The sequence below is a fragment of the Thalia democratica genome, chromosome 6 (genome assembly GCF_965202585.1).
Source record: "Thalia democratica chromosome 6, ktThaDemo2.hap1.1, whole genome shotgun sequence".
Classification (NCBI taxonomy): domain Eukaryota; kingdom Metazoa; phylum Chordata; class Thaliacea; order Salpida; family Salpidae; genus Thalia; species Thalia democratica.
This window is the reverse complement of record NC_139170.1, coordinates 8,751,793-8,762,298: the sequence shown is the minus strand read 5'-3', so window position 1 is coordinate 8,762,298 and position 10,506 is coordinate 8,751,793. Positions and strand designations below refer to the sequence as shown.

The 10,506-nt window shown below is 25.5% G+C and overlaps 1 protein-coding gene across 1 annotated transcript; it reads left to right on the top strand.

The window, feature by feature from the left end:
* Window positions 1-1,954: 1,954 nt before the first annotated feature.
* Window positions 1,955-2,908, top strand: LOC145838697 (casein kinase I gamma-like). The gene has a single exon (XM_082946325.1). The coding sequence runs from the start codon at window positions 1,955-1,957 to the stop codon at window positions 2,906-2,908; it is 954 nt and encodes a 317-aa protein (XP_082802451.1).
* The last annotated feature ends 7,598 nt before the right edge of the window (window positions 2,909-10,506 follow it).

Below are 10,506 nucleotides of genomic sequence, written 5' to 3'. Positions count from 1 at the left end.
TTTTTATTATAAAAAAATATTCTTTGATTTACTTTAGAATTTATGGGTAGATCATTAGGGATAAAGGTATAAATAAATAATCAAAAAAAAGGCTCGAATTTTTTTTTTCTGACTTAGAAAATATGGAAACCAGACTGCCTTTAAGTTAACTTTTATAAGTATATTTTTAATTATAAAATGTTTTAGATCATTGTTTTTTCACACGAAGTTCTGCCCTTAAACAGTGAACACTTGTTTTATTTTATAAATGCAACTAAAAACCTGTGTGTTCATGATTTCTGCTCATTGGTTGTGTTTTAGGCTCTAAACATTTTTGTACAGTTTGTAAATTTTACAGTCTAATAAAAAAATAAAGGATCTGTTATTGCTGATAAACTTTTGAAGTTTGTACATATTAAATTTTTTTAAATACAAACTATTGTATCATATTTTAACAAATTACTAAACTGGCAAGTTAACTTTTTGTAATTAAAGCTATATAATTTTATTATAACGATTATATTATAAGTATGTAAAGGGTATAGTTAGAAGTGTTTAAAAAAATTCTTAATGCTATGATTCAAAAATTGGAGTATTTGCAAAAAAAATTAAAAATAAGAACTATTAAAATATTTTTGCTTAGATCAAGCACTCAAAATTTATAGGTGAGTTCCGCTTGGACTGTTTGCTGTAATTTATATATTCAGATTTAAAACTTAATATAATCAATTACAAATAACTATTCAATTTTTTGACATCACCAATCATTTGCAATTATTCGTAAACTTCATCCAGAGGTTGAAAGAACCAAATTTTTTCTTCTCTGATCTTGATCAGATAAATTTTGAAATTTTTAATAAACTTACATCGTGGCATCTAATTATTTGTCATTTATTATCTAAGTATTAGGGTAGCAACACTTCTTAGAAATCTCGCTTAAGTTTTAATACCTAAGGATAAAGTTCATAAAGTATGAATATGTTGGTAAGGTAGATTATTAATCAAGTTATTAAACGTTTTGTTATGGTAATATAAATAACATATTTATTAGCATAAAAAAACTTATAGTTTTTTGAATTTTAATATCAAACTAATGTCCCTTCAAATCAATTCTTTAGTTGTTAATAAAATCTAGTTAATAGAATCAGAAATATTATAGTATTCTCCTAGATTATTTATAAGTTAAAAACTGTAACTTCGTTCTGTAAAATTGAAACTACACATCATTTACTATTTTAAATTAAAAAAATTTAAGTTTCATGAAAGCATTTTTGTTTGTAAATATTCTAATAGAGTTGAAAATGTATAAGTATTTTTAGAAAAAAATTAAATTTAGATTAAAAAAGCGATTTTTAAAGCTTATTTTATGTCTACTAAAAAGTCAGGACACAAGCCTTTTTCTTTTGTTTGCTAAAAGCTAGGAAGCTATTTTTTTGTGCTGTCTTTTTTATATTATTTGCCACGCACAAAAAATTGAACTAATTCATACTTTAGTGGTAAAAGGTGTATACACTTAGATTAGTCATATGCGTTTAAATTGTAAAACTAATTAATATTAATTAATTTTAAAGCTAATCAACAAATTAACAAGCGATCTATCAAAAAAAGGGCTTGTAAATCTAAAAGCAATTCACCCTGATATTTCATTTGATATTTTAGATTTATAAATTCGAATACTATAATAAGAAGCATAAGAAGTTTGTACAAACATTATGAACTTTAGAATTTAAAGTTCCTATATTGTATGTTTTTATACCTATAATAGTTTAAAAAATGCATATATTTACATTCATTTATATGCAATTGATGGTTGAGCTGTACTAAAATTACAGCTGTTTCTTGTAAAAATGTAAACTTTTAGTAACAAATTTTATAAACCAACAAACTAACATAAATTTTTATAATAAGTAAAAAAAATAATTTTAAATTTAAAGCGTTTAAATTCTTTTTTAAGTTAAAAGTCAACCATAAAGCTATGAAACAAAACGAAGACAAACGATTGGTACAGCTAAGTTCCGACAAAGAAGTCAGTGAAACATTAAAAGACGATCAAGGTAAAAGTAAAGAACAACAAGGTTTGCTTGAAAAGGGAGACTTAGTTGTGAATAATAAGTTTGAAGAAGGAGGATGCGGCTGTGTGTACGATGCTACTTATAAAAACAAACAGGTCGTTGTCAAAACTTCAACAGCTGAAAGTAAAGACGAATTCATTCTACAAGAATACAAATTCCTAGAAATTTTCCAACAGGGCAATATTCGCGGTATCCCAAGAATCTTTGGACCCAGCTTTGTTTACAACGAAAGGCAAAGTTTCATTGTTGAAAAACTCGGAAAGGACCTGTTTAAAATAAGAGAGGAGACAAACAGGGACAAGTTTTCGTTAGACACCACGGTCAAGATTGCCTTGCAAGTGTTACAATTATTAAAGCATGTTCACAGCTATGGCATCCTTCACAACGACATCAAACCTGAAAATATTATGACAGGATTATTCGATCAAAACACGATCTACTTGATTGACTTCGGGTATTCAACATTCTACATGAAAGATGGAGAGCATGTTAAAGATGAAGACATCGGGATACGGAACGGAACTCCGAGTTACAGCTCAATAAACTCCATGGAATGGAGAAGTCAGAGTCGAAAAGACGACCTTGAGTCGTTAGCTTACAACCTCGTGGAGCTCTTAACCGGTGAACTTCCATGGGATAAAATTTTAGAAAACAATGAAGCAAGCATGGATGAAAAGTATAAACTGCTGATAGAATTCAAAAATAAGCCAGCAGAAGAAATTTGCAAAGGAACGTGCGAAGAGTTTGAAGTTTTTCTCCGAGAAGTGAGAGGTTTAAAGTTTGATCAGAAGCCGGATTACGATAAATACTACATGATGTTTGAAAAATTACAGGATAAAAAAGAAAATGATGCCTAGATTAATTGGGAATGTTAATGGATTACTAAACTCTGTTTTTACTTGTTCGGTATTTATACTATAAATATACATACAATTTAGTGGTTCGGTTGTTTTAATCGTTTTGTTATCTCTTAGCAATAAATACTTTAAAATGTTTAATGCAACTTCTTAATGAATTGAAATGATAAGAGGCTAAGATTAATAGAAATAAAATCACCTGTTATCTAAAAAAGCTGAATAGTTTAACATCAATAAGTGTATTTCTTTATAATTATTTTACTTAACGAGTATTTTCATTCAAAAATCGTTTAATATAAAATGTTAATATATTTCAGTATAGTTGTATTAGTTTGTATATACACTAATAAGTATAGTTTGTAATATAATTAGACTAAATCTAAACGAAACTTAAAAAAGCCAGAAACTTAGTTTAGTTTAAAGTATACTGACAAGTAAAATTAAAATAAATCTAATTGTTGTAAGAAGTTAACGTAAAGTACTGTGCTGACCGTTTTAACCGTTTATTAAGAACAAATTATCTTTAAAAAATAAATAGATATCATGACAACTATTTTATTGTTAGTGTTTATCAAAGTTATTTCTGGTTTAAAACTAATGATAAATAAAAATACATATAAAAATAAATTTTAATTTTTAAATAGCTTTATAAAACCGGACTCATCCAGGATAAGAGTCCGGTACCGCCCACGAGGAATGAAATCCCTACACTAGGGGTCGGTAAACTGCGACTGATTAGCCAAACGAGGGGATAAATTGTGAAAGTGCTAGTCACAAGCATGCAAATGTGTTAAGAAAAAAAAAACTTAATACATTCTAGATATTATAGGATGAAATAAAGAAAAACAAAAGGTCTAGTGGATTTCACATAAACTTGTAAACTTACACTTCGGCTTAATAAAGGAGATAACTTAAGCCATAACTGCGGACTGAAAATACTTAAGATTTTTGGTAATTGATCTGCAACGAACAAATGCTTACCGACCACTGGTCTAAATTTTAACAACATAAAATAATAAACCTCTAATTTGTATATCCATTTTAAAAAGTTTCTTTTTTTCTGGTAGTCATAATTTGCTTAGATAATTTTACAATTCTTGCATCAATAAATAAGTAAGTTTTGAAGATTTAAATAAAGTTTTTAATTTTGATATACATTATAAGTTTTCAATGTTCAGCATAAAATAAATAAGAAAATTTTAGAAAAAAACACTTTAACAATATTAAATTGTTTTTCATATGACCCTAACTTGCACAATCTTAAAAAACTTTTAAAAGCATTTACATACCAATTACATATTTAGTGTAGTAAATTATACTACGTACTACTTTAGTGACTTACTAAAGCTTGTTTTATATAATTTATGATAGTATTTTTTCTACATTTATAAAAAAAATGAAAAAGTAGAGTAGTAAAACATTGACATTTTGTTGTTTTATCTAGAAGCCCTCAACAGTATTTAAAATTTATTTCTACTAATCAAGATTTAGCTCAATACAACTGCAAAAAGTAAAAAATAAATTTTTGTTAATATAATCGTAGTCTACACATGTGTGAAAGTAGATTAACGTTTTTATAAACTAATTAATTGTTTAGTGTAATAAACTAGAAGAAATTTTACTAAATCTTGTTTTAAATGATTTATGAAAAAAAAAATTGAATTTTAATTAAAAAACAATAATGAAAAATTACAAAAAAAACATCTGTCTTTTATTTTTACATCTAACAACTTTTAAAACTTATTAAATTCTAATATATATAAGTGGATTTTTAATATTTGAAACAATCATTACTGCATAAAAAACTGCACTTTAGATAAACAAAATGGTCGTAAATTATTAACTGACCCCCGGTCCACATGCGGCTCATGATGGGTAAAATGCCATTTGTTTTCACTATAAATGGGATGAAATCCGCAATAGGTAAAATGCAGACGGCAACTATATAGAAATTTCAAACTCTCACTTGATTTTCTTGGGACTTCAATGTATGGTTAAAAAAGTACAATTTACAGGTGACTTAAAACTTACAAAAATTATTTTGAAGTGTTAAATTTTATAAATTTTTGAGATATTGCTAATCTAAAATGAACAGGTAACAATGTTAATGTTAAAATATACTGTAGGTTCCTAGAAAAGCTAGGTTGTAAATGAAACTGCACTTAAAGTTGTAAAGATTTTAATATTCTAAAAATGGAGCTGAACTAGCAAATACCTGCCGTACTTTTCAGTAAACAATTAATAAAATAAAGTTCTCCATAAAGAATTAGACATGAAAAAGTAAAGATATTGTCTATATTATGCGATTTATTTGTTATAATGTTGAGAATAAGGTTAAAGTTCAAACTCAAGGCTAATAAATTAAGCTTCTTAGGCTAAAATATATTTTATATAGTCATATCTTCTATGTTTAAAGTATCTGATTGAGGATAGTAAGTTTTAAAAGAGTTTTATTTTATGATTTCAGAATAAGAACTTAAGCTTGGGCAAAATCTTTTACAAAACAATTTAGGCAAGATTTATACTTCTACAAAATTGTTATAGTTTTTTTAAACGAAAAAAAAGACACTAAAATCATTTGGAACACAGCCTGATGTACAAAGAAAACTGTCGGTTTTAAGTCACCAACATGGCTGCCTTTAAAGTCTTGTCCAGTACAATAATCGTTATTATATAATCGATAGTTTAATACGTTTTTATTTATTGTTTCAAATTGAGAACAAGTTTTAACATTTTATCTGTTATGTATTTTTGATATCAATAAAAAAAAGGAAACGGGTCAAAAATGTAAAAAGACAAAGTTACACGAGAGGACTAAATTTCACGAAGACACTTTTGCACGAGGATAAATTTGTATGAGGGCACAAAATTGCACGAAGACAATTTCGCGCCAAGGGTCAAATTTGCACAAGTTGGAATTCTGCACAGAGGGTCATTTTTGCACGAGATTAAAAAAAACAGAAAACAAAATATATAAGAACCACAAAAAAAAAATTGATGATAAAACAAAAAGAAAAAAATTACTGACCGAGGGTAAATGGTAACATTGATAGTAATAATAAAAGTAATACTATAACTAATAAAAATTGGTTCTAAAAATAAGAAAAATAAATAACTAAAAACAGCTTAGTTAAAACGAAATAAACAGCTACCGACAGAGGGTAAGGGTTATAAGTAACAGTGAGAGTAAAAATAACGAAAAAACAAAATCAACTAGAAAAGTTTAATTAAAAATAAAAATAAGTAAATGAGTTACTGACCGAAGGTGAGAGTTAGGGATAACAGTGATAGTAAAATAAAAGTAAAAAAAATATATTTAAAAAAAAGAAAAAGAAAATTAAGATCAGTGTAAAACTTAAGAAATAAATACAAATAAAAAATCAAACTCTTGCAAAAGTTTTTCCATGTAAAATTGTCTGTTATGCAACAACATCTTTATGCAAAAGTGACCCTTCTTGCAAAGTATTTTTCATGAAATTTTGTCTTTCTATAATTCAGTCCGGCCGAGCGAATTTGACTCGTACCCATAAATAACGGTGCATTAAACTGCAATATTAAACTGCGAACTAAAAATCAAATACTATGTCATAACTTATTTGCACAACTTTTTAGTTTTGAAATGTCAAACTGTATTTATACTTCATAGATATACTGCATACTGGCAACTACTAATAAAAAAAATGTTAAAGTTTTTATAAGTTTATAATTATTTATTGCAGTACAAAAAAACACTTAATAATATAAGACAAAAAAAACTTTTGATTATCAAATCATAAGAAATAGATACAGTATAATATATGGGTGGGCAACGTACGTACCGCGGGCAGTATCCTGCCAGGACCTTTATTTAAACGTTAATGGGATTAGACCAGCAAATTAAATGACTGGCCCACTAGCGTATTTAGGCCTGCTAAGGGTCTGTATTACAAAATTTGTATAAAACTTTTCATAAGACTTATCTAAAATGTATAAGAAACTAAAAAAATTCCAGAGTTATTTTGTGTGCCTTTAGTATACTGAGTTTGTTGCTGCCAATCTGTTTAAAATGAAAACTATCCCTTAGAAAATAATTAATATGTATGCATATAGAGCATAGTAATTAGTATATTTGGTTACTATAACTTTAAAAGGCAGCAGTTTTCAACAAAGTTTTAAATTTTTTAACAGAAATATTTAATACTACTATAGAGTGTTAGACAAACCAGTGCTAAAAATATATTTATTTTGTAAAATGAAAAATTAAAAAAAAAGTTTTTGTTGAACAATTGATGCCTCTTTAACTTTTAGTGACCAAATATAAATTGAACTACATTTGACAAAATGATATACATAAAATCTAAAGTATATGTTTTGTTGTAAAAATAAAGTAATATACTAATATTATATATTTTTATAACTATAGTTTTTATTGTCTATAAAAACCTAAGGAAATTTTTAGGTTTGTTATATAACATTACAAATGTTTTTCTAGATTTGAATGAGATTTTGCTGGCAAATTTTAATAAGAAATCTGTAAAAAAAACATTGATAAATTTGAAAAGTTAGTCTTATTTCAAAAAATAAGAAGAAAAATTCAAAAAAAATCCTTGAATAGGTGTTGGTCATAGGATAGAGCTGTTGTTAATACCTATTTTACTTTTACTATTTGTTTAAAATGAGTTTGTTTTCTATGCATATTGTTTTATTATATGTAGATTTTTTCAGAGTTTTTGGTTTTATTCCTAACCTTCAAAGGTTTTTCATTATCTCTGTATTTTTTTATCTTTATACTAACAATTTTTAAGTAGTTTCAAAAATTGTAAAAGTTATTTTAGAACATTTGTATTTTCTACTTAGCTTTACATTTTGAAAAATTGTTTTTGAGTCTAATTTATATTACTACTGTAAATTGGTACACTATGTGTAGATTTTAACAAATTTAATTGTTTTACAGATTTAAAAACTAAGCTTAAAACTTAAGTTTTCCAAGGTTAAAATTATGAAAATATCATTTAAAAGTAAAACCTACCACTTGATACCATTGACACTCAAAGCTATTAACAAAGTCAATCAATCTGAAGTTCAGTTTGTTACAATGAGTTCCGATAAGAAAAACCTCTTTGAATGATGTTTTCAGACAACTATGTCAAACTTAAAGTTTGTTTCAACTTTTTTTAAATATTACCGTAAATTTTATTTTTCTTCAAGCATTTTTGTTTACAATATGAAGATTTTAGTATTTTATATTCTATTCAAAGGTATCAAGAATATGGATTATATCTGTTGTTTTAAAATAAGTTTATAAATTTTAGAGTGGTTTACTAAATTTAAAAATTATATCAGTTTAGTTCTTTAATCTATGTTTGATAAATGATAAAAGGTTTTAAAATAAGTTTTGTCTAAATTTTAAAATCTAAAATTAAAATGAATAAGTTAGTATTACTTTCTTTAACAAGTGTATATTTGTATTATAAATTCATAACAAGTTTAAAAAATAATTAGTATATTTTATGTTTAAAAACCTTTATATTTAAATTTATTTATATGTTTCAAATTATATCTGAAAATTATTGATGTTTAATATTCGTAGTTTGTTGTTATTTAAATAAGTTGTTTTATATAACAGGTTCGTTTTGTAAAAATAAAATGTTTTATTCTTTTTTACAGCCTAAATCTTTATGCTACCAAAGCTAGTAATACACTTACAAGGACGTGTACTCTTCCTTTCTTTATGAATTATTTTTGACAAAATAAAGTAATTGTACATCTGATTTTTATCTAATTTTGTGAACTTTTTTATTTTATATCTCTTTTATTTTTTATTCAACTCCTAAAATTTATGATTTTTATCTAATAAAAGCAACGATTTCTGCAAACATTTTCTGAAGTGTGGAAACTGTTTTCAAAGTTATATATTTTAGGCATATCAGTAATACTATTACAGTTAAATTCTAAATTATTATATTTCTTAAAATAAAAGGTTTTATAGGCTCATAAAAGTTTCAACACATAAAGAATTATAGGGGGTCAAGAACAGTACAAATTGCCTTGTATACAGTTATTCATTATACTTCAACATTGTATTAATTTTAAACTTTTAACAAAACTGCACACTTTCATATAAAATTAAAGGTAGTTGAAAATACTCTATTCCCGTTGTGACGTCATCACACGTTATTCTTGTTTTTTTTTTTTGCAGATTTGTATTTTTTTTGAGCTAGCTACGTCCCTGTATGAGTGTGTTTACTCTGATTCTAATAATTAAATGAAAAAATAAGGAAATTAGGTTAAACATTTATATTTATAAGGAGTTTCCACAATTTTAGGCTAGTCTGAACTGTAAAATATTCATTAATGATTTTTATTTAAATTGGCTAAATTTTTTATGTTATTTTCATAATTTAATGTAGCTTGAATTTTTTTATTACTTTTAGGCTAAATTTAATGGCTTTGAATCCTTTTTCTTAATTTGTCTTTTTGGTTAAGTTAAGTTTTCAAGTTATTTTATTTATATAGTCAATATTTAGGTTTTCAGCCTTGACTAACTATAGAAAAATTACGTTTTTCTGTTTAGTTATTTTTACATATCTTAGGATGCATAAATTAAATTAATGTTGCAATCCTTTAAATATCAATTAAGTTATCAATATAACTTGGATGTGTCACACAATCAGGGTTGCTTAAAACTTGAAAAACATAGGATTTGATAATTGAAAGTATTTGTGAAAACACTCATGCTGGAATATTTGAATTTTCTCGAAACATGTGTTTTTTTATAGTGATCTTATAAATTACTTTTTTTATAAATTTTTTAGTTTTTGAGGTTTTAATTTTCTTACAAATATATCTAAAAATTAAGCTAGTTTAATGTGACTTAAGCTAAATTTAAAAAATGTTTAAATTTTGACTTCAAAACAGTAAAACTTGATAAATTTATACATTTGACAAAAAATCAGTAACTTTTTTTGATAATATTTAACAACTAGTAATCTTTCGTTTTATGAACGTAAAAAAATATTCTTTCAGTTTGATGCGACGGATTTGTTATGTAACAGTTTGATTACAAAGGTTTTTAAAAATTACTATATTTGCCATAATTAAAAAAAACTACCATATTTGCCATATTTTTTCATATTTAGTGGCAAACTAAATGAAGCAACTATGGTAATTTTTTGTTAAACTATAGCAAATTTGAAAAAGTGTTGCAAAAGTAGTAAAATATTGAAAATGTAGTAATTGATACAGAATTACAGCAAAAAAACGTAAAATTGAAAAAAGTATGGCTACTATGTCAAAATATGTCTAGTATGGCAAGCACAGTTGCCAGAATTTTTCGGCTATTTTTGCCCTCATTCAACTTCTATAGGAAAATTGACATATAAAAATTTTTAACCGTTAAGTATCGCCCAAGAGCTAAGTTTGGTTTTCTTTGAATTTCAGTAAATGAATTAGTCTACAAATAAAACACTATACTATAGTGCTATTCTTATTAACTTTCAGTTTACTGAAATTAACTTCTTTATACTAAAAGAATAATTCTTGCAAACTAAAAGTACAAATTCCGGTATCATTTTTTAGCGGATTTAAAAGTTGCTTGCAGTTTTTTGTTCATACTTAAA

Excerpts from the sequence above, each read along its gene's own strand:
- LOC145838697 (XM_082946325.1), top strand. The coding sequence starts at position 1,955 with ATGAAACAAAACGAAGACAAACGATTGGTACAGCTAAGTTCCGACAAA.